This window comes from Myotis nattereri (assembly GCF_964212035.1).
Source record: "Myotis nattereri genome assembly, chromosome: 2".
Classification (NCBI taxonomy): domain Eukaryota; kingdom Metazoa; phylum Chordata; class Mammalia; order Chiroptera; family Vespertilionidae; genus Myotis; species Myotis nattereri.
The window spans coordinates 211157850-211178044 of NC_138076.1; the positions used below are offsets into that span (position 1 = coordinate 211157850).

At 45.4% G+C, this 20195-nt stretch overlaps 2 protein-coding genes across 2 annotated transcripts in view; one reads left to right on the forward strand and one right to left on the reverse strand.

The window, feature by feature from the left end:
* Window positions 1–20195, forward strand: part of XPNPEP3 (X-prolyl aminopeptidase 3) — a gene marked incomplete at its 5' end in the record, with an annotated part of 42491 nt that overhangs the window by 1173 nt on the left and 21123 nt on the right. Inside the window, one exon of the mRNA XM_081083209.1 lies at window positions 19325–19441. Within this exon, the coding sequence (XP_080939335.1) occupies window positions 19325–19441 (117 nt within the window). The remainder of the gene's footprint in view (window positions 1–19324; window positions 19442–20195) is intronic.
* Window positions 10517–11446, reverse strand: DNAJB7 (DnaJ heat shock protein family (Hsp40) member B7; the record flags this gene model as incomplete). The annotated part of the gene is made up of 1 exon (XM_081084579.1): window positions 10517–11446. One exon carries the CDS (start codon window positions 11444–11446, stop codon window positions 10517–10519), a length of 930 nt encoding a protein of 309 aa, XP_080940705.1.

A 20195-nucleotide genomic window follows, 5' to 3' on the forward strand; every position in this document is an offset into this window, starting at 1 on the left:
TGTATTTGTTAAGACTTTGTGTAAAACCCAATTAATCAAGGTTAGGACTAGATACTTTATTATAAAAACCAAGATCTTTCCAAAAGATACTATACTTCATTTTGCCTCAATAAAATACGTAAATTTAGCCACCTCTTATATTATCATTTTTATACTATATACATAGGCTTTTTGAATAAATGAGTGATCTACTTGGTTCTTCACAAGTCCATTAAGTTAGGGCAGATATTCTTACGTTACTAACAGGGCAACTGAAACTGACACAGCTCACAAGTAGCAAGTCAGGAACGTTGCCAGCTGATCCTTTTTCTGTTAAATCACTGGGTCTTACTCTGGCTTAGTAGAGTCCTTTTGGAACTTTTTATTGAGCCACAATGACTACTAATTCAATAACCTTTGAGTTAGTAGTCATTGTGGATGAATCTCCACTTCCCTGGAGTTGCTCAAGTCTAGCCAGAGTGATAAACAATAGGTAAGTGACAGTATAGCAAAGAGTGGTGATAGAGCCTTGACTCAGGGGACATGGGAGCTCAAAAAGGGCACTAATGGGCTGTAAATCTTATGTTTTTCCTGAGATTTTACTAAGTTTTAGAATTTGAAAACTCCTCTGACTTGAGGTGCTCATAAATAGAACTTTTAGTGTCTGTGGTGCTCTTGGTTGCCCGTTTTTAGAAAGGCTCTGGGTACAAAGTTTTGAGTACCATCATAGGAAACTTTCTCATCTGTGAAAGTCATACGGTTAAGAGTGTGATTTAATTGGTTGGTATATGCAAATATTAACACAATCCAGTCATTTGAGAAAAAGCAAAATAAAGCACTTAATGATGCATAAATAAGCTGTGTTTTAAAATACTACATCTAAGATAAATATAAGACTGAGATGAGGAAGGAAAATATTGAAAATATTAAAGAATAGCTTTGGCTGGGTTGCCCAGAGGATCGTCCCAATACGCCAAGGTGGTGGGTTTGATCTCCAGTCAGAACACATACAGGAATCAACAAATGCAGGCATAAATAAGTGGAACAACAAATGGATGTTTCTCTCTCTCTCCCTTCCTTTCTCTCTAAAATCAATCAATAATTTTTAATAAGAAAATATTAAAGAATCTACACTAATAAAAGAGAAAAATGGTAATTGGCGTACGGCGCTACCCTTTTCATTGGCTAATCAGGGCTATATGCAAATTAACTGCCAACTGAGATGGCACTTAACTGCCAACAAAGATGGCGGCTAATTTGCATATGTAGGCACAATGCAAGGAGGCGAAAGGGAAAGCAGGAAGAAGCCCCCTGCCACTGACAGTGATCGGAAACCCAGGGGGGAGCTAAGAGGTGGGGGGCAGGGCAGAGGCAGCCCTGGGGCCGCCTTTGCCCTGCCCCCCAGCCAGAATCAGGCGCCTTTGCTGCCCTGGCCAGTGATAGCAGGAAGTAGGGGTGGAGCCAGCGATGGGAGCTGGGCACGGTCGAAGCTGGCAGTCCCGGGAGCTAGGGGTCCCTTGCCTGGGCCTAAAGCGGAGCCCACGATCACGGGGCCACTGCCGCTGCGGGTCCCCGCTGCCCTGGCTGGACGCCTCGGCTAGAGGTGTTAGGCCTGGGCAGGGGCGGAGCCTGCAACCGTGGGGAGCTGGGGGTCCCCTGCCCAGGCCTAACGCCTCGGCCAGAGGCGTTAGGCCTGGGCAGGGGCAGAGCAGGAGATCGCAGGGAGCTGGGAGTCCCCTGCCCAGGCCTAATGCCTCGGCCAGAGGCATTAGGCCTGGGCAGGGGTAGAGCGGGAGATCGCGGGGAGCTGGGGGTCCCCTGCCCAGGCCTAATGCCTCGGCCAGAGGTGTTAGGCCTGGGCAGGGGCGGAGCCTGCAACCGCGGGGAGCTGGGGATCCCCTGCCCAGGCCTGACACCTCTGCCGGAGGCCTCAGGCCTGGGCAAGGGGCCGATCCGGTGATTGGTGATCGGAGGGTGATGAGGGTCAACTCCTCTGGCCGAGGCATCAGGCCTGGGTGGGGGGCAGATCCGGGGATTGGAGGGATATGATGGTCCCCTTGCCCAGGCCTGAAGCCTGGGTCAGAGGCGTCAGGCTTGGGCGGGGGGTGGAGCAAGTATCAGAGGGAGATGGGGGTCCCCTGCCCAAGCATGATTCCTGGGCCAGAGGCCTCAGGCCTGGGCGGGGGTCAGAGCCAGTGATCGGGGGGGAGATGGGGGTCCCCTGTCCAAGCCTGACACCTCTGGCGGAGGCGTCAGGCCTGGGCAAGGGGCCGATCAGGCGATCGGAGGTGATGGGGGTCTACGCCTCTGGCCGAGGCATTAGGCCTGGGCAAGGGGCAGAGCCAGCAATTGGAGGGGTCTGGGGGTCCCCTGCCCAGGCCTTGCCGGGGTCCTACCCCAGCGGGTCCAGGGGTCCCCATCGGTGTAGACGGAGTCGGCGAAGAAGGAAGGACACGGAGACAGTGTTCAGTTGATCAGCAGCCTAGCCAGGATCTCCAGCCAGGATCTCCAGCCAAGTTCTGGTCTGGATCTCCAGAGAGGTTCTGCTTAGTATCTCCAGCCAGGTTCTGTAGCCATGTTCCCTCGCTAGGTTCTCCAGCCAGGTTCTGTGTCCATGTTCTCTTGCTAGGTTCTCCAGGTTCTCCAGCCAGGTTCTCTCGCTAGGTTCTAGTCAGGTTCTCTTGCCAATTTCTGTAGTCAGGTTCAGTCCAGGATCTTTTGCCATGTTCTCTCCAGCGAAGTTCTTCTGTCTCTAGGTTCTATGTAGGTTCTGTCTTCTGAGTTCTGTCTCTTGCTGTCTTGTTGCATCTGTATTTATACCAGTTGATTCCAATCCTATCAATCTCTATTCCAAAGGTTAGGGCGTTTCTTATCTCCATTCCAGGGAGTAAAGATTATGTAGCTTAAGCATGATTGTTCGTAGTTAAAGTGATTAATTACCCGCCTGGCACTTAGTTAAGAGGTTTTATTCCCTCCCTAACTTCAGGGGAAAATCCCTACCTGGGGAAACAACCTTTCTCAGAGACCTTGGTTAAAACACATAGTGCCTAGAAGGTGAGCAAACATTTTAAGAACAGTATGCCATATATGCCAGGTCCCTTGAAACAGCAAGGATGGACCGGCTCCCAGCAAGGCCTGACGCCTGGGCCAGAGGCATCAGGCCTGGGCTGGGGGCAGAACCAGTGATGGGGGGAAATGAGGGTCCCCTGCCCAGGCCTGACGCCTCTGTCAGAGGCATCAGGCCTGGGCAAGGGGCCGATCCTGCGATTGGAGGGTGATGGGGGTCAACGCCTGAGGGCTCCCAGTATGTGAGAGGGGGCAGGCTGGGCTGAGGGACACTCCCCCCACACACACACACACACACCCAGTGCACGAATTTTGTGCACCGGGCCCCTAGTAAATAGAATAATTTTTAAAGCCTATTTGCAGTTAATTCACTCAACAAACATTTATTGAGCACCACATATGAGCATTGAGCCCAAAAAGTTTTTACCATCACAAGAGACAGACAAATAAAAGCAAGTAATTGTGATACAACATGAAATTTAGTCATAGATACCCAGTGGGGGGAAGGAAAAAGTGATGCATATTCTCTGGAAGCAAGGAGGGGCTAAGCGGAAATGTGGGCATGCCTTTAAAAATTAGGAGATAATTGATTTAAGACACCCTAACCTGTTTGGCTCAGTGGATGGAGCATCGGCCTGTGGACTGAAGGGTCCCAGGTTTAATTCGGTCAAGGGCATGTACCTTGGTTGTGGGCACATCCCCATAAGGGGGTGTGCAGGAGGCAGCTGATCGATGTTCCTCTCTCATAGATGTTTCTAACTCTCTATCCTTCTCCCTTCCTCTCTGTAAATCAATAAAATATATTTTTTTAAAAAAATAGTCACCAGCCTGGCTGTTGTGGCTCACAGGTTGAGCTTCGACCCATGAACCAAGAGGTCACTGGTTCAATTCTCAGTCAGGACACATGCCCGGATTGTGAGCTCAATCCCCAGTAGGGGTCGTGCACAAGGCAGCTGATTAGTGTTTCTCTTTAAAAAAATAAAATGACCTGAAAGAAGGCTTTCGCCAAGCAGACTAGAGTAATGGAGCTATCCTGGCAGAATGAACATGCAGAGGCACAGAACTCATACGGAATGGGTGTTGCAAAGCTTTGCAATTGTTAATAAGCCTGGAGAAGCCTTTTTTGAAATACATTCCCAGGCACATTGATAGGTGTTACACCAACATGGTTCTGTGGCATAAGTACAGGGAATGCTGCATTTCACAGTGCCCATGGTAAACCAAGTCTGGGTCTCTTTAAGGGAAATGTATTTGGCAGTAGTAATTTGCAAAATGTATTTGACCATGGAGCCCTTTTTCTGTGGTGAGTCTTGAACTGGTATCCCTTGGAGCACATTTTGGAAAAACTTGGGCTCAAGCCTAAGATATGTAGGAATAGGGGATAGAAAATCAAGTTGAAAAGGAAGCTGATGGTTAGTGCCTGGAAGACCTTGTATATTATGTTAAGAAACAATGAGCAGAGCCCTGGCAGAGTAGCTCAGTTGGTTAGAGTATCATCCATATACACTCAGGTTTAGGGTTCGATCCTTGGTTAAGGCACATGCCCAGGTTGTGGGCTGGATCCCCAGTAGAGGGTATGCAGGAGGGTAGTAATTGATGTATCACTATCACGTTGATGTTTCTCCCTCCCCCTTTCTCTCTCCCTAAACATCAATAGAAACATATTTTATAAAATAATAAAATAAGCTAGGCTTTTATGATTTTACTAGTAGCCCGATGCATGAAATTTGTGCACATTAAAAGTGAATTAGTTATAGGAAATATTTTAATATTGCTATTTGCTCTTTCTTTATAATAGAAGTGTCAGAAATGAAAGAAAATTAGTAAAATGTATATGAAAATCTCCTTCCTGTCAGAGTCTGGGGCGCGCCGAGGGACCAGAGTCAAGACCCCACCTACCCGCACGTGCCTCAAAATTGCGTGAGACCCAGACCAAGCCAGCCCCACTCCCATTGGGCGAGACCCAGACCTGGCCAGCCCCACCCCTGTCAAGCCCCACTGGGCAGGGGACTCAGCTTCAGGTCCCCCGTCAAGCCCCACTGGGCAGGGGGGCGCAGCCTCAGGTACCCCGTCAAGTCCTGCCAGGCAGGGGGTGCAGCTTCAGGTCCCCTTTCAAGCCCCTCATGATCAGTCGTTATGGCGTGACTCCGTGATGATCATTTGCATATTAGCCTTTTATTATTATGACTAGAGGCCCGGTGCACAAAAATTTGTGCACTCGGGGAAGGGAGTCCCTCAGCCCAGCCTGTGCCCTCTTGCAGTCTGGGACCCCCTCGGGGGTGACCACTTGCTGGCTTAGGCCTGCTCCCCAGGGCATTGGGCCTAAGATGGCAATCAGACATCCCTCTGGCAGCCTGGCAGCCCTCGGGGGATGTCCATTTGCCAGCAGGGAGCAGACCTAAGCTGCAGTCAGATATCCTTAGTGCTGCTGAGGAGGCAGGAGAGGCTCCCACCACCACTGCTGTACTGGCAGCCATCAGCCTGGCTTGTGGCTGAGCAGAGCTCCCCCCTGTGAGAGTGCACTGACCACCAGGTGGCAGCTCCTGCATTGAGCGTCTGCCCCCTGGTGGTCAGTGTGTGTCATAGTGACCGGTCATCCCCAGTCTTTCTGCTATTAGGGTCAGTTTGCATATTACCCTTTTACTATATAGGATAGAGGCCTGGTGCACGGGTGGGGGCCGGCTGGTTTGCCCTGAAGGGTGATCTGGATCAGGGTGGGGGGTCCCGCTGGGTTCCTGGCCAGCCTGGATGAGGGGATGATGGCTGTTTGCAGCTGGTCACACACCCTTCAGGGTGGGGGTCCTCACTGGGGTGCCTGGCCAGTCTGGGTGAGGGGCTGAGGGCCATTTTCAGGCTGGTGGGTGACTGAAGCTCCCAGCCTCTTTTTTTTTATTCTGAGATTTATTTACCTTCTATAGCTGTCACTGGAGCTGAGAGCCGGCTCCAGCTCTGAGGCCCAGCTCCAGCTCTGAGGCCGCGGCTGGCTGAAAGCAGGTATCTGGGTTTGTTTGGCTTCTATAATTGAAACTCTGTTACCATCACTGGCGCTCTAAGCACTGAGCCCGCTGGCAGCTGAAAACAGGTATCTGGGGTTTGTTTAGCTTCTATAATTGAAACATTGTTGCTTCCGGAGCTCAGAGCTGGGCCGTGGCGTGGGGGAACCTTGGCTTCCTCCATCACTGGAGCAAGCAAGCCTCATGTTCGCTTCAGATGCGTGGCTGCCGTCCGCCATCTTTGTTGACAGTTAATTTGCATATCCTGTTGATTAGCCAATGGGAAGCGTAGCGGAGGTATGGCAATTACCATGTTTGTCTATTATTAGATAGGATTTTCTGAAAATAAATTTTAGTGCTAATTGTCACCAGTACCTCCTATAGAATAATGACCTTTCCTTCTCACCCACCTACCAACTTAAAAATCAAACAAAATAAATCTTACACTACTATAAATCATTTAAAAATAGTAGAGCCCAGCCAGTGTGGTTCAGTGGTTGACTTGACCCAGGAACCAGGCAGTCTCGGTTGGATTCCTGGTCAGGGCACATACCAGGCTTGATCCCAAGTAAGGAGCATGGAGGAGGCAGCAGATCGATGATTCTCTTTTATCATTGATGTTTCTATCCTTCTCTCCCTCTCCCTCTTTTTGAAATCAATAATAATAAAAAATAAAAGATATTATAATTTTTTTCTGGTTTCCAAATTTGTTGCACTGCTAAATAGCACTGAACTTTCTTTTGCCAAAGATGATTGGGTTTTAGTGCTGCTAGATTATTTGCTCCTATCCTTTAGTTACATTAAAATTTAATTATAATAATTGTATTTCTAAGAACGAAAAGATTTAAATTACATCAGTAGGTCTTATTGCTTAAAAAGGAAGAATTCAGTGACAAGTAACATGCAGGATACAAGTCAATGCAGCATTTCTTTCCAGGTGCTTAATAAAATTAAGCATCTCATGCCGAAACCGGTTTGGCTCAGTGGATAGAGCGTCGGTCTGTGGACTGAAAGGTCCCAGGTTCGATTCCGGTCAAGGGCATGTACCTGGGTTGCGGGCACATCCCCAGTAGGAGATGTGCAGGAGGCAGCTGATCGATGTTTATCTCTCATCGATGTTTCTAACTCTCTATCTCTCTCCCTTCCTCTCTGTAAAAATATCAATAAAATATATTTTAAAAAATTAAATTAAATTAAGCGTCTCAAATGTAGCCCATCCAAAACTTAACACCTGCAGCCCTTTTCTCAGATAATAGCAACTCCCTGCTTCCAGTGGCTAAGGCAGAAAACCTTGACTCTTATCATATTCAACATCCAGCCTGTTAGCAAATTCTGTTTGGCCCTACCTTTAGAATGTCCAGAATTTGACCACTCTTCACCCCCACCACCCTGGACCAACCTACTACCATCTCTTGCCTGGATTGAGGCAATAGCTTGATGTCTCTGCTTCTAGCCCTGCATACTTTTTTGGGTCTCTTTTCAATGCCAGCAGCCAGAGTGGACCTTTTTAAATTTGTCAGATTATGTCACTCTTCTGATCAAAGCCTCCAGTGGCTTCTGTCCCACATACAATAACAAAGTCCATGCTGTGATCTAGCAAACCCTGCATGACCTTTCTTACTGCATTTACTTGCTCTTTTAATCGGCTACCACTGAACTTCTCCATTTTCTCAAACAGCTGCCTTAAGAATGTCTCATTTGATGTTCCTTCTGCCTGGAGTTCTCTCTTACCAGGTATACACATGGCCAACTCCTTCACTCTTGACTCAGATTTAACTATCACTTTTCTCTGGCTATTTTAGCTAAAATATCAGCTCTTGGCCTGGCTGGTGTGGCTCGGTTGGGTGTCCTTTGCACTGATAGGCTGCCGGTTCAATTCCCAGTCAGGGCACATTCCCAGGTTGCTGGCTTGATCCCTAATAAGGGGGCTTACAGGAGGCAGCCAATCAATGTTATGCTCTCACATCAGTGTTTCTCTCTCCCCCCTCTCTTTATCTCTAAAAATCAATAAAAGTATTTTTATTTCAGCTCTCATACTTCAAAACCCCATACCCTTCCTCTATTTTTTTCCTTAGCAACTATGACTATCATCATATATACTTAATATTTGCTTATTGTTTCTCTCCAGTCTGTGACAACTAAGATTTTTGCTCTTTGTTCATTATTGTACCCCAGGTATCTAGAACACTACTTTTTAAAAATATTGTTAAATGAGTAGAAGCAGCCGAAACCGGTTTGGCTCAGTGGATAGAGCGTCGGCCTGCGGACTGGAGGGTCCTAGGTTCGATTCCGGTCAAGGGCATGTACCTGGGTTGCGGGCATATCCCCAGTAGGAGATGTGCAGGAGGCTGCTGATCGATGTTTCTCTCTCATCGATGTTTCTGGCTCTCTATCTCTCTCCCTTCCTCTCTGTAAAAAATCAATAAAATATATTTTAAAAAAAAATGAGTAGAAGCAATAGGCTAAACTATATTTTGAAAAATAATTGAAGGAAGCTAAGAAGTAATAATGTTGATATTAAACTAAGTTCATTTGAAAGAACGTTTTCAAACATTTAGCTCAAACCACTTGCTCAGTGTCTAATGTGTCTGTAACTCATCTCTTTATCTTCTATCATAACCCTAAATTATAATGGCTAAAGGTGGTATTTTAGAGTACTGTATCCGTAGATCCTGTGTACATACTCAACAAGAAAATAGAGCCTTGACTGGTGTGACTCAGTGATAGAGTGTGGCCTGCACGCCGAAGGGTCATGGGTTCAATTCCTGGCCAAGGGCACATACTTGGGTTGCAAGTTTGTTCCCCTGCCCGGTCTGGCGTGTGCAGGAGGCAACCAATCAATATGTGTGTGTTTCTCTGTCTCTCTCTTCTCCTCCCTCCCTTCCACTCTCTTTAAAAGTCAGTGGGGAAAAATAACCTCAGGTAAAGATTAACAAAAAAGGAAACTAGAAAGTTTCCTATTTGGAGTGATTCACTGATGGACTAGAACAAATGAGATAGAAAGTTTCCTATCTGGAGTAATTCACTGATGGCCTAGAACCCTGTTTGGCAAACTGCGGCTCGCGAGCCACATGCGGCTCTTTGGCCCCTTGAGTGTGGCTCTTCCACAAAATACTGACTTCTGCACATGGGCCACAAAGTTTCAATCGCACTGTACGTGCGCGCCTGCACGTGGTATTTTGTGGAAGAGCCACACTCAAGGGGCCAAAGAGCCGCATGTGGCTCGCGAGCCGCAGTTTGCCAACCACTGACCTAGAACACATGATATAGCCACGTTGCTCTGAGGAATCCATGGTAAGTCTGGCCTTTTTTTTTTTTTGGTAGTAAAATACATATAACATTTACCATGTTAATCATTTTTAAATATGCAGTTGTGAAGCAGATCCCCAGAACTTTTTCATGTTGCAAATCTGAAACTAAACCAATTAACAACTCTTTCTTTCCCCTCCCCCTACTCTCAGGTAGCCATGATTCTTCTTTCTGTTTCTATGAATTGACTTTAGATACCTCAGATAAGTAGAATCATAAAGTGTCTTCCTATGACTGGCTTATTCACTTAGCATAATGTCAAAAAGTCCATCCACGTTGTAGCATATACCAGATTTCCTTTCTCTTTATGGCTGAATACTAGTCCACTCTATGCCTGTATGTACAGGTACTTTATGTATTCATTAATCGATTGACATTTGGGTTCGTTCTACTTCTTAGCTATTGTGAATAAGTACTGCTGTGACATGGCTGTACAAATATGAGTCTAGCTATTTTTAACTTAAAATACTTTATACTTTAATTTTTAATTTATAATGTCGCCCTAACTGGTTTGGCTCAGTGGCTAGAGCGTCAGCCTGCAGACTGAAAGGTCCCGGGTTCGATTTCGGCCAAGGGCATGTACCTTGGTTGCGGGCTCATCCCCAGTGAGACGTGTGCAGGAGGCAGCTGATCAATGTTTCTCTCTCATCGATGTTTCTAACTTTCTATCCCTCTCCTTTCCTCTCTGTGAAAAATCAATAAAATATATTTTTTAAAAAATTTATAATGTCTTTAAGTTCTGTGTCAAATGCTCTACCTCTATTGGAAAAAAAGTCATTTCATGAATAATTATATAATCTGAACCTGTGTGTCTCAATACAGTTTTAGTTTCTAATGCTATACATACTCCAGAGTTTGTATAGTAGTTTTAATTAAAAGGAAAATAATGAAATAGATCATAAACTATTAAAAGCCTAATATATAAACATTTAGCTCAAAAACAGAAGGAAAATCATCTTTGCCACTTTCCACATTCTTAACATAATTGTCACCATAAATACATCTTTTTCAGGCATACCTCCAAACAACCACTGACCACAATCCTGCTGATCGTGTTAATCATAAGTCTTACTCTAGTATTAAACAAAAGTTACCTACAAAACTGATTAATCAAAACACAGAGTCGTGTTCCAAATGTTATATGAACATAGTGTGTCTGAAGAGCCAATTTAACGATTCCTTTTGGTTGACTTCTTCTTGTGCACTTCTTTATGCTTCTTTTTTTTCCTCTTACCACCTTCTTTGAATCCTGCTGAGAAAACAGAGGGATCCTTGTTGCTGGTGACCCACGGTATACGTTGCTCATTTCCCACACAAGTGTATTGAGGCACATATTTGGAGCTGTAGGACTTTGGTGAATAATTGTCAAGTGGCTGTCTTCTCCACCTATGCTCTGCAAAGCCCTCTTCATCTAGCACATCGTTTATAATGAGGAAGGACTCTAACTCGCCATCATCTTCCCCTTCTCTTTCCTCATCATTCTCAATAATTCTGCTTGTATTGGTCTTTCTGCCATTAACAGTTTTATATGAAGTAAAAGATGTGTAGTTGTCCATCCCACTGTCATCAAATGCCAGGGAAGAGAAAAAATTAAGGTCTTCATGGCCCAGTGAATCATATGGTGTATATCTTGTGTCATATTCATAAAATCTCTCAAAAACTGGATATTCACGGGAGGTAGAGAAAAAGGATCTTGCACCTCTGTTTCTACTTCTATAGGAACTTCTTGGATTATTTAAAAGGTCCTCAAGTGAGTCTTCAAAGAAAAGACATAAAAATGAGTCCCTTTTACCAAAAATTTCTGTAAAGACATCATCTGGCTTAGGGAATGTGAAGCCATATTCAAAAGAATCATCAATATTACTTCCGCCTTCGCCATTTAATCCTTCTTTGCCATATTTATCATAAATGTCCCGTTTTTCATCATTTGATAATACCTCATACGCTTCAGCTACTTCTTTGAATTTTCTCTCCGCTTCTTCTTTATTTTCTGGATTTTTATCAGGGTGCCATTTAAGTGCCACTTTATGATAAGCCTTTTTAATGTCTGCACATGAAGCATATCTCTGCACTCCTAGAACTTCATAGTAATCTACCATGTTTTAACAAATCGTTGGAAGGGGGTGCCCCGGGTAGTAAGAACCGTGGTTTCCTCTCCGTCCCGGCTCTGTTGGTGGTGGTGGTAGAGTGACTGCAAATAGGCACATTTTTACATTGAAGACAATGTTGCTATGGGTCACTGCTAGGAGATGATAGGGTACTGATTGTGTGGTAAGCAGAGTTACAAGCTTATGTCAGAGAGGGCTGCATTATGGTGTCATCCGGGGGTTGGGGTAGGACTTGACCTTCTCAATGGAGCTAGTCCAGAGTCATATCAGACCGTCCTGAACCCTCTGGATGATTTCTCCTGTATTTCTCTGGAAGCCTCAAACCATACCTCATAAATCAGTGGGACCTGTTGTTACTGGCCACAGCATGCTACTTGCCTAATGCGACCTCTAGGTTACTAAGTCTTAATAACTTACTTCCCTGTGCTTGCATGTTTTGGTTTGGAAAAATGAAGAAGTATAAAAAACATGTAGTTAAAGATTTTGAAAACTGTGTGTTTATGTATTCAATACATATTATTGAATGCCTATTTTGTGCAAGGCTCAGTTTTAGCTACTGGTAATAACAGTATTGAATAAAAAAAAAATGCCAGTTTTCATGGTGTTTACATTATCATAGAGTACAACGAATAAATGGGAGATAATGTGATATGTGCTTCCTATCTAATAAAAGAGAAACATGGTAATTAGCGTATCACCGCTACCCTTCCCATTGGCTAATCAGGGCGATATGCAAATTAACTGCCAGCCAAGAAGGCGGCCGACAGCCAGGCAGCTTAAAGCGAACATGAGGCTTGCTTGCTTCAGTGACGGAGGACTCCAACGTTCCCCGACTGCCGCTGCAGGCCTCTGAGCTGCAACTCTAAGCAACTATGTTACAAATATAGAAGCTAAACAAAACCCCAGAAACCTGCTTTAGTCCCGCGGGCTTCAGCCAGCAGGATCGCAACATTGTTTCAAATACAGAAGGTAAACAAAGGCCAGAAACCTGCTTTCAGCAGAAGAGGCCCAAGAGCTGGAGCCAAGCCTCAAAGCTAAAGCTGGCCCAGAATTTAAAAAAAAGAAAAAAAAGGAGCGGTTGGGAGCTTCAGTCACCCGCCAGCCTGAAAACAGCCCTCAGCCCCTCACCCAGACTGGCCAGGCACCCCAGTGGGGACCCCCACCCTGAAGGGGGTTTGGGCAGCATGAAAACAGCCATCATCCCCTCACCCAGGCTGGCCAGGCACCCCAGTGGGGACCCCCACCCTGATCCAGGACACCCTTCAGGGCAAACCAGCCGGCCCCCACCCGTGCACCAGGCCTCTGTCCTATATAGTAAAAGGGTAATATGCCTCCTAGCACTGGGTTCAGCGGAGCCGAGAGGCCTCCCGGCACCGGGATCAGCGTGACAGGGGGCAGCGCCCAAACCCCCTGATTGCCCTGCGGCTCTGTGTGTGACGGGGCAGGGCCACAACCTCCCTATCCGCCCTGCTCTGTTCGTGACAGGGGAAGGCGCCCCAACTCCCTGATCAGCCCTGCTCTGTGCCTGATAGGGGGGAGCTCCCCAACCCCCTGATCGGCCCTGCTCTGTGTGTGACGGGGTAGAGCCATAACCTCCCCATCGGCCCTGCCCTGAGTGTGAGAGTGGCGGCGCCCCAACCCCCTGATCGGCCCTGCTCTGTGGGTGATAGAAGGCGACGCCCCAACCCCCACCCCACGGGCCCTGCTCTGTGTGTGATGGGGTAGAGCCATAACCTCCCCATCGGCCCTGCCCTGAGTGTGAGAGTGGTGGTGCCCCAACCCCCTGATCGGCCCTGCTCTGTGGGTGATAGAGGGCGGTGCCCCAACCCCCACCCCCATGGGCCCTGCTCTGTGTGTTATGGGGTAGAGCCATAACCTCCCCATCGGCCCTGCCCTGAGTGTGAGAGTGGTGGTGCCCCAACCCCCTGATCGGCCCTGCTCTGTGGGTGATAGAGGGCAGCGCCCCAATCCCCTGATCCGCCCTGCTCTGTGTGTGACAGGGGGCAGTGCCCCAACTCCCCTATAGGCCCTACTCTGTGCGTGACAGGGGGCAGCGCCCCAACCCCCTGATTGGCCCTGCTCTCTGCGTGACAGGGGGTGGCGCCGCAACCTCCCCATCGACCCTGCCTTGAGTGTGACAGGGGGCGGTGCCCCAACCCCCCAATCGGCCCTACCCTGAGCGTGACTGAGGGTGGCATCACAACCTCCCAATCCGCCCTGCTCTGTGCATGACAGGGGGCGGCGCCCCAACTCCCCAATCGGCCCTGCTCTGAGCCCGACCAGGGGCTGCACCTAGGGATTGGGCCTGCCCTCTGCCACCCGGGAGCAGGCCTAAGCCAGCAGGTCGTTATCTCCCGAGGGGTCCCAGACTGCGAGAGGGCACAGACCGAGCTGAGGGGACCCCCTCTTCCCCCCGAGTGCACAAATTTTTGTGCACCGGGCCTCTAGTTTTAAAATAAAAAGCGTGATGGCAGAAATCTACCTTCGATTGGTTTTAGAAGGCCTCTGAAGAGATGACATTAGAGCTGTGTGATCCAGTATAGTAGCTACTAGCCAAGTGGGTGGACATGTTGGTTTTTTCCACTTTTGACCCATTATAAATAAAGCTAGCATTCATTTTAGTGAGAAGCCAATTTGGGGGGTGTGGGGAGGTGATAATGCGTCAGATTTAAATTTTTAATGTGTCTGCTGTGTGGAGAATCAGTTGTATGTGGGAAAGTTAGGATTAGAAAATCCAGGTAGATACTCTCACTCTCTCCCTCTCCCTCCCTCCACCCTACCCTTTCATTCTCTCTAAAAATCAATTTTAAAAAATCCAGTTAGAAGAAAACTCGACCAAAGTTGGTTTTCTTTGGGGACAATTTAAATTATCAATAGGCTAGGCCTGAATTATAAAGATGTATTCCTGGCTCATTTTATTGTCTTAGGAAATTCCCTAAGATGATCTGTCTCTGTTTCTCCTCCCCTATATGTTGTTTTCTTTTTCATGACATTTATAAACAACTTGTTTAAATGATATTCTAGTGACATGGAAAATAATAGTATAAATTTCTAGCCAGTCTTTCAAAACCATTTGTCAGCTTTGAATATTTTTTACTTTTTGTTTGTATACCAGTTGACTAGAAGTATTGCAGAATTCTTAAACTCAAATAATTTCAATTCTCTCCAGTATCTGTACTTACATGTATGTATGGTATCCATGTGATTATATTTACCTACCATTGAAAATAAGTAGCAGTAATAATAATATTGAACATTATTTCAGTACCATCTTTGGGTCAGACCCTGTAGCAAGTGTCTTACATGCAGTTTCTCATTGAACTGTCACAGCATTCCAGCGAAATAAATATTTTGTGTCCATATGAAACCTGAGCCTCTGAAAAATAGTAATTTTCCTAAGGAAACCTAGCTCATTAATGAAAAATCTGATACTTAAACTTGGATCTATCTGATTCCAGATTCTGCTCTTTCCAACTCTATCTCATTTCTTAGACGAGGATTTAAGAGTTTAGGTTCTAGAGCAGGGGTGGGCAAACTTTTTGACTTGAGGGCCACAATGGGTTCTTAAACTGGACTGGAGGGCCGGAACAAAAGCATAGATGGAGTGTTTGTGTGAACTAATACATGTTAACACTGATGCTGGTGAAGGAGCGGAGGGGAGAGCAAGAGAACCCTCCGTTCTTTTGGCTCCGCGGGCCAGATAGAACAGCCGAACGAGCCGGATCCGGCCCGCGGGCCGTAGTTTGCCCACGGCTGTTCTAGAGGTTAGGAGAAACCAAGATGGCGGCATAGGTAAACACTGGAGATTGCTGCCTCGCACAACCACTTCAAAAATTCAACTAAAAGACGGAACGGACATCACCCAGAACCACAGAAAGACTGGCTGAGTGGAAATTCTACAACTAGAAGGAAAGAGAAAAGCATACCGAGACTCAGAGGAGGTGCGGTGCGGAAGTAAAATACTAAGGTGCGGAGGTGCATGCGGAGTGGGCTGGCAGCTGAGGGCACGGTTGTCTTTTTCAAGCAGGAGAGAGTCTCAGGCTCTAAGCTCCAGCTCCGGGCGAGTCTCTGGGGACCCAGACTCAAACGGGAGAAGCGGGACTGTCTGGCATCGGTCGGAACTCGAGGGCAGCTTTCTCTCCGAGGTACTTGCAGCAATTGCTGGGACACTGAGAAGCAGAGCCTCTGAAGGCAGGACTGAGAGCAGCCATAACTGCCCGCCCTGTTGATCCCCTGAGACCTGCCACGCCCAAGCCTTGCACACAGGCATTTGCTGGATAGCCTCAGGCAGAGGCTAGATTAGCACCTCTCTAGAGATCAGGACAGAAGTTCTCCCACTGCAGACACAGCTGATTCTCACAGCCAATTGGCCTGGAGGTCAATTCCCCCCAGTGTTACCTACAACAATCAAGGCTTAACTACAACAAGACTGCACAAAGACCACAAGGCAGTGCACCAAGAAAGCATAAAAAAATGCGGAGACAAAGAAACAGGACACAAATGGCAGAAATGGAGGAAAGCAAACTGCTGGATATAGAGTTCAAAACCACACTTTTAAGGTGTTTCAAGAACTGTCTAGAAGCCGCCGATAAATTTAGTAAGGCCCTTGAAAAGACTGGTGAAACCGCCGAAAAATGTAGTGAGATCCTCAAGAAATCTAGTGAGACCCTCAATGTTGTGATAAAGGACCAACTAGAAATTAAGCATACACGGACTGAAATAAAGAATATTATACAGACTCCCAACAGCAGACCAGAGGATCTCAAGAATCAAGTCAAAGATTTGAAATACAAAGAAGCAAAAAAACACCCAACCGGAAAAGCAAAATGAAAAAAGATTCCAAAAATACGAAGATAGTGTAAGGAGCCTCTGGGACAGCTTCAAGCGTACCAACATCAGAATTATAGGGGTGCCAGAAAAAGAGAGAGAGCAAGATATTAAAAACCTATTTGAAGAAATAATGACAGAAAACTTCCCCTACCTGGTGAAAGAAATAGACTTACAAGTTCAGGAAGTGCAGAGAACCCCAAACAAAAGGAATCCAAAGAGGACCACACCAAGACACATCATAATTAAAATGCCAAGAGCAAAAGACAAAGAGAGAATCTTAAAAGCAGCAAGAGAAAGAAACTCAGTTACATATAAGGGAGTACCCATACGATTGTCAGCTGATTTCTCAACAGAAACTTTGCAGGCCAGAAGGGAGTGGCAAGAAATATTCAAAGTGATGAATGCCAAGAACCTACAACCAAGATTACTTTATCCAGTAAAGCTGTCATTCAGAATTGAAGGTCAGATAAAGAGCTTCACAGATAAGAAAAAGCTAAAGGAGTTCATCACCACCAAACCAGTATTATATGAAATACTGAAAGGTATGTATCCTTTAAGAAGAGGAAGAAGAAGAAAAAGGTAAAGATACAAATTATGAACAACAAATACACATCTATCAACAAGTGAATCTAAAAATCAAGGGAATACATAATCTGATGAACAGAATGAACTGTTGATTATAATAGAATCAGGGACATAGAAAGGGAATGGACTGACTATTCTTGGGGGGAGAGGGGTATGAGGGATGCGGGAAAAGACGACAAAAATCACGCACCTATGAATGAGGACAGTGGTGGGGAGTAAGGGCGGAGGGTGGGGTGGGAACTGGGTGGAGGGGAGTTGTGGGGGGGGGGGGAAGAGGAACAAATGTAATAATCTGAACAATAAAGATTTAATTTAAAAAAGAAAGAGTTTAGGTTCTAGACATTGCACATTATGAGCCCCCTATGGGGGATTGAACCTGCAACCTAGATATGTGCCCCGACTCAGAATCGAACCCTCAACTCTTTGGTGTATGGGATAAAGCTACAACCAACTGAGCCACCTGGCCAGAGCTCTTTTAAGAACTTTTACTCTCTTAGCAACTTTCAAATATACAATACATAATAGTTAACTATAGTTACCATACTATACATTACACCCCCAGAACTTATTGATCTTGTAAATACACCCATTTTGGTTTCTATCTTCTATACTCCACTAAAACTGTTCTTGTCAGGGTCTCCAGTGACTTCCATGTTGCCAAATCCAGTAGTTGTCTTTTTGGTCTCAGATTTAGCAGCACATGGCACAGTTAAGTGTTTCCCCTTTCATAAAACACTGGTTTCTTTAACTTCCTAAATACCACATTCTTACAGTTTTCTTCCTTTCTCCTGTGCTTTTTCTTCTCACACCAAAATAATATAGTACCTGGACTTTCTCTGTACCATCTTCATAGGTAATATTCAGTCCCAGGCCGAAACCGGTTTGGCTCAGTGGATAGAGCATCGGCCTGCGGACTGAAAGGTCCCAGGTTCGATTCCGGTCAAGGGCATGTACCTGGGTTGCGGGCACATCCCCAGTAGGAGATGTGCAGGAGGCAGCTGATCGGTGTATCTCTCACATCGATGTTTCTAACTCTCTATCTCTCTCCCTTCCTCTCTGTAAAAAAATCAATAAAATATATTTAAAAAAAAATATTCAGTCCCAGGACTTTTGATCTCCCAAACTTAAGACTGTTTGACCTCTCCATTGGAATAGCCAATAATTATCTCAGTCTTTTCCATTTCATTTAATGGCATAACCTTCCACCCACCTGCAAAAACCTGGGAATCATCCTTAATATGCTTTTTTTTTTTTTTTACTCCCCGCATATAACCAAAACCAGATTTGTTGGCTTTTTACCCTTCAAAAATATATCCCGAATCTCATCACTGGGAAAAGAAAATAACAAATAATCTCTATCTTCCCAAAGTTCATAGCAAACTAGCAATTATGTGCAGTGTAGTAGGTCTTAAAATAGAATTAAGCCTGGTTGATGTGACTCAGTAGATAGTGTTGGCCTGTGCACAAGGGTTGCAGTCAAAGGCATATACCTGGGTTACAGATTCTATTTCCACCTGGTTGGGCACATACAGGAAGCAACCAATCGATGTGTCTCTCTCACATCGATATTTCTCTCTTTGTCTTCCTTCCACTCTTTCTAAAAATCAGTGGAAAACATATCCTCAGGTTAGGATTCACAACAATAGCAAAATAGAATTAAGTGCAGTAGCATTGAGGAGGGGCCTTTGTATCAGAAGCAGTAGGGAGGGGAATTAAAAATCAGGCTTCCTAGATGTTGGAGCTGATTTTTGAGAAGTTGAGTAACCAGAAACAAGCAAAGGCCATTTTAGACTAAGATAACTGCGTACTTAAAGCCAAATGCTGTTATAATACAGACTAATTAGCTGGCTCTTTGCATAGTTCAATGTGGTTGCAGTAATGTTTTTTGAGGATTAGGCTAGCCATTAGAAGAGTGAGCAGGGGCCAGATTAAGAAGGGTGCTAAGCCCTGACCGGTTTGGCTCAGTGGATAGAGCGTCGGCCTGCGTACTGAAGGGTCCCAGGTTCGATTCTGGTCAAGGGCATGTACCTCGGTTGTGGGCACATCCCCAAGAGAGAGTGTGCAGGAGGCAGCAGATCAATGTTTCTCTCTCACATTAAGGTTTCTGACTCTCTATCTCTCTCCCTTCCTCTCTGAAATCAATAAAAATTTATTAAAAAAAAAAAAAAAGAAGGGTGCTAAGCTAGAGTCAAACATATTTTGAAAGATAGAAAAATCTAAGCATACATAGCAGACTAAAGTCACTAAGGGTTAAAATTAGGTCATGTCTATGTTACCAGGGCTCCACACAGGCTCTGGCTGGCACAGAGGAAGGCCCATATATATATTGAAGGTGAAATTAATTTGCATTTTCCAAAAAACCCAAATGCTGGAGATAGATAAATGTACATATACATATACTGTGAGGACCTTCTAGATTCCTTCTTCCATTTCATCCTCTTTCTTTCTCCTTAGGATGCATATTCTGTTCTCAGAGAAGGTACTCCCTCCAGCCCATCCCAGACAGGAGGGTTCCAAATCGATACTTGGGCCAGCCCAGCCCCTTCACACACCCACACCTCCTCAGACCAGGTAAGGATTTTAACCATAATAACTTTCTCTCTTCAGGTGCTTTATCTAGAACTGTGCTGTTCAATACAGGAGTCACCAGCCACTAGTGGCTATTGTGTACTTATTATGTTGCTAGTGCAACTAAGAAACTAAATTTTTAAATTTTATTTTAAATTATTTATTTACTTATTTATTTACTTATTTTTAAATATATTTTATTGATTTTTTACAAAGAGGAAGGGAGAGGGATAGAGAGTTAGAAACCTTGATGAGAGAGAAACATCGATCAGCTGCCTCCTGCACACTCCCCACTGGGGATGTGCCCGCAATCAAGGTACATGCCCCTGACCGGAATCGAACCTGGGACCCTTGAGCCCACAGGCCGATGCTCTATCCGCTGAGCGAAACCGGTCAGGGCTATTTTAAATAATTTAGATTTAAACTTAAATAGCTACGTGTGGCTACTGGTACTCTGCCGACAGCACTATCTAGAGCCATAAACACTTTATTAAGCCTCACCATTCAGAATTATTGATGAAATGTGTACTCAGGATTTTCTTAAAGAAAAGTTCTATTGCTTTCTAAGACTTAGTTTCTACAGTTGTGTTCTAACTATTGATTCCTAGTGAACTACTATGTTAAAGATACTTTAGAAAACATGTTTTTTTAAAAAAAATATGGAATACTTGATGAATTTGTGTGTTATCCTCAAAACGTGTTTTTCTTGAAAGTGTTAAATACTCATTTCAAAAGTTTAATAATATTCCTGTATAGA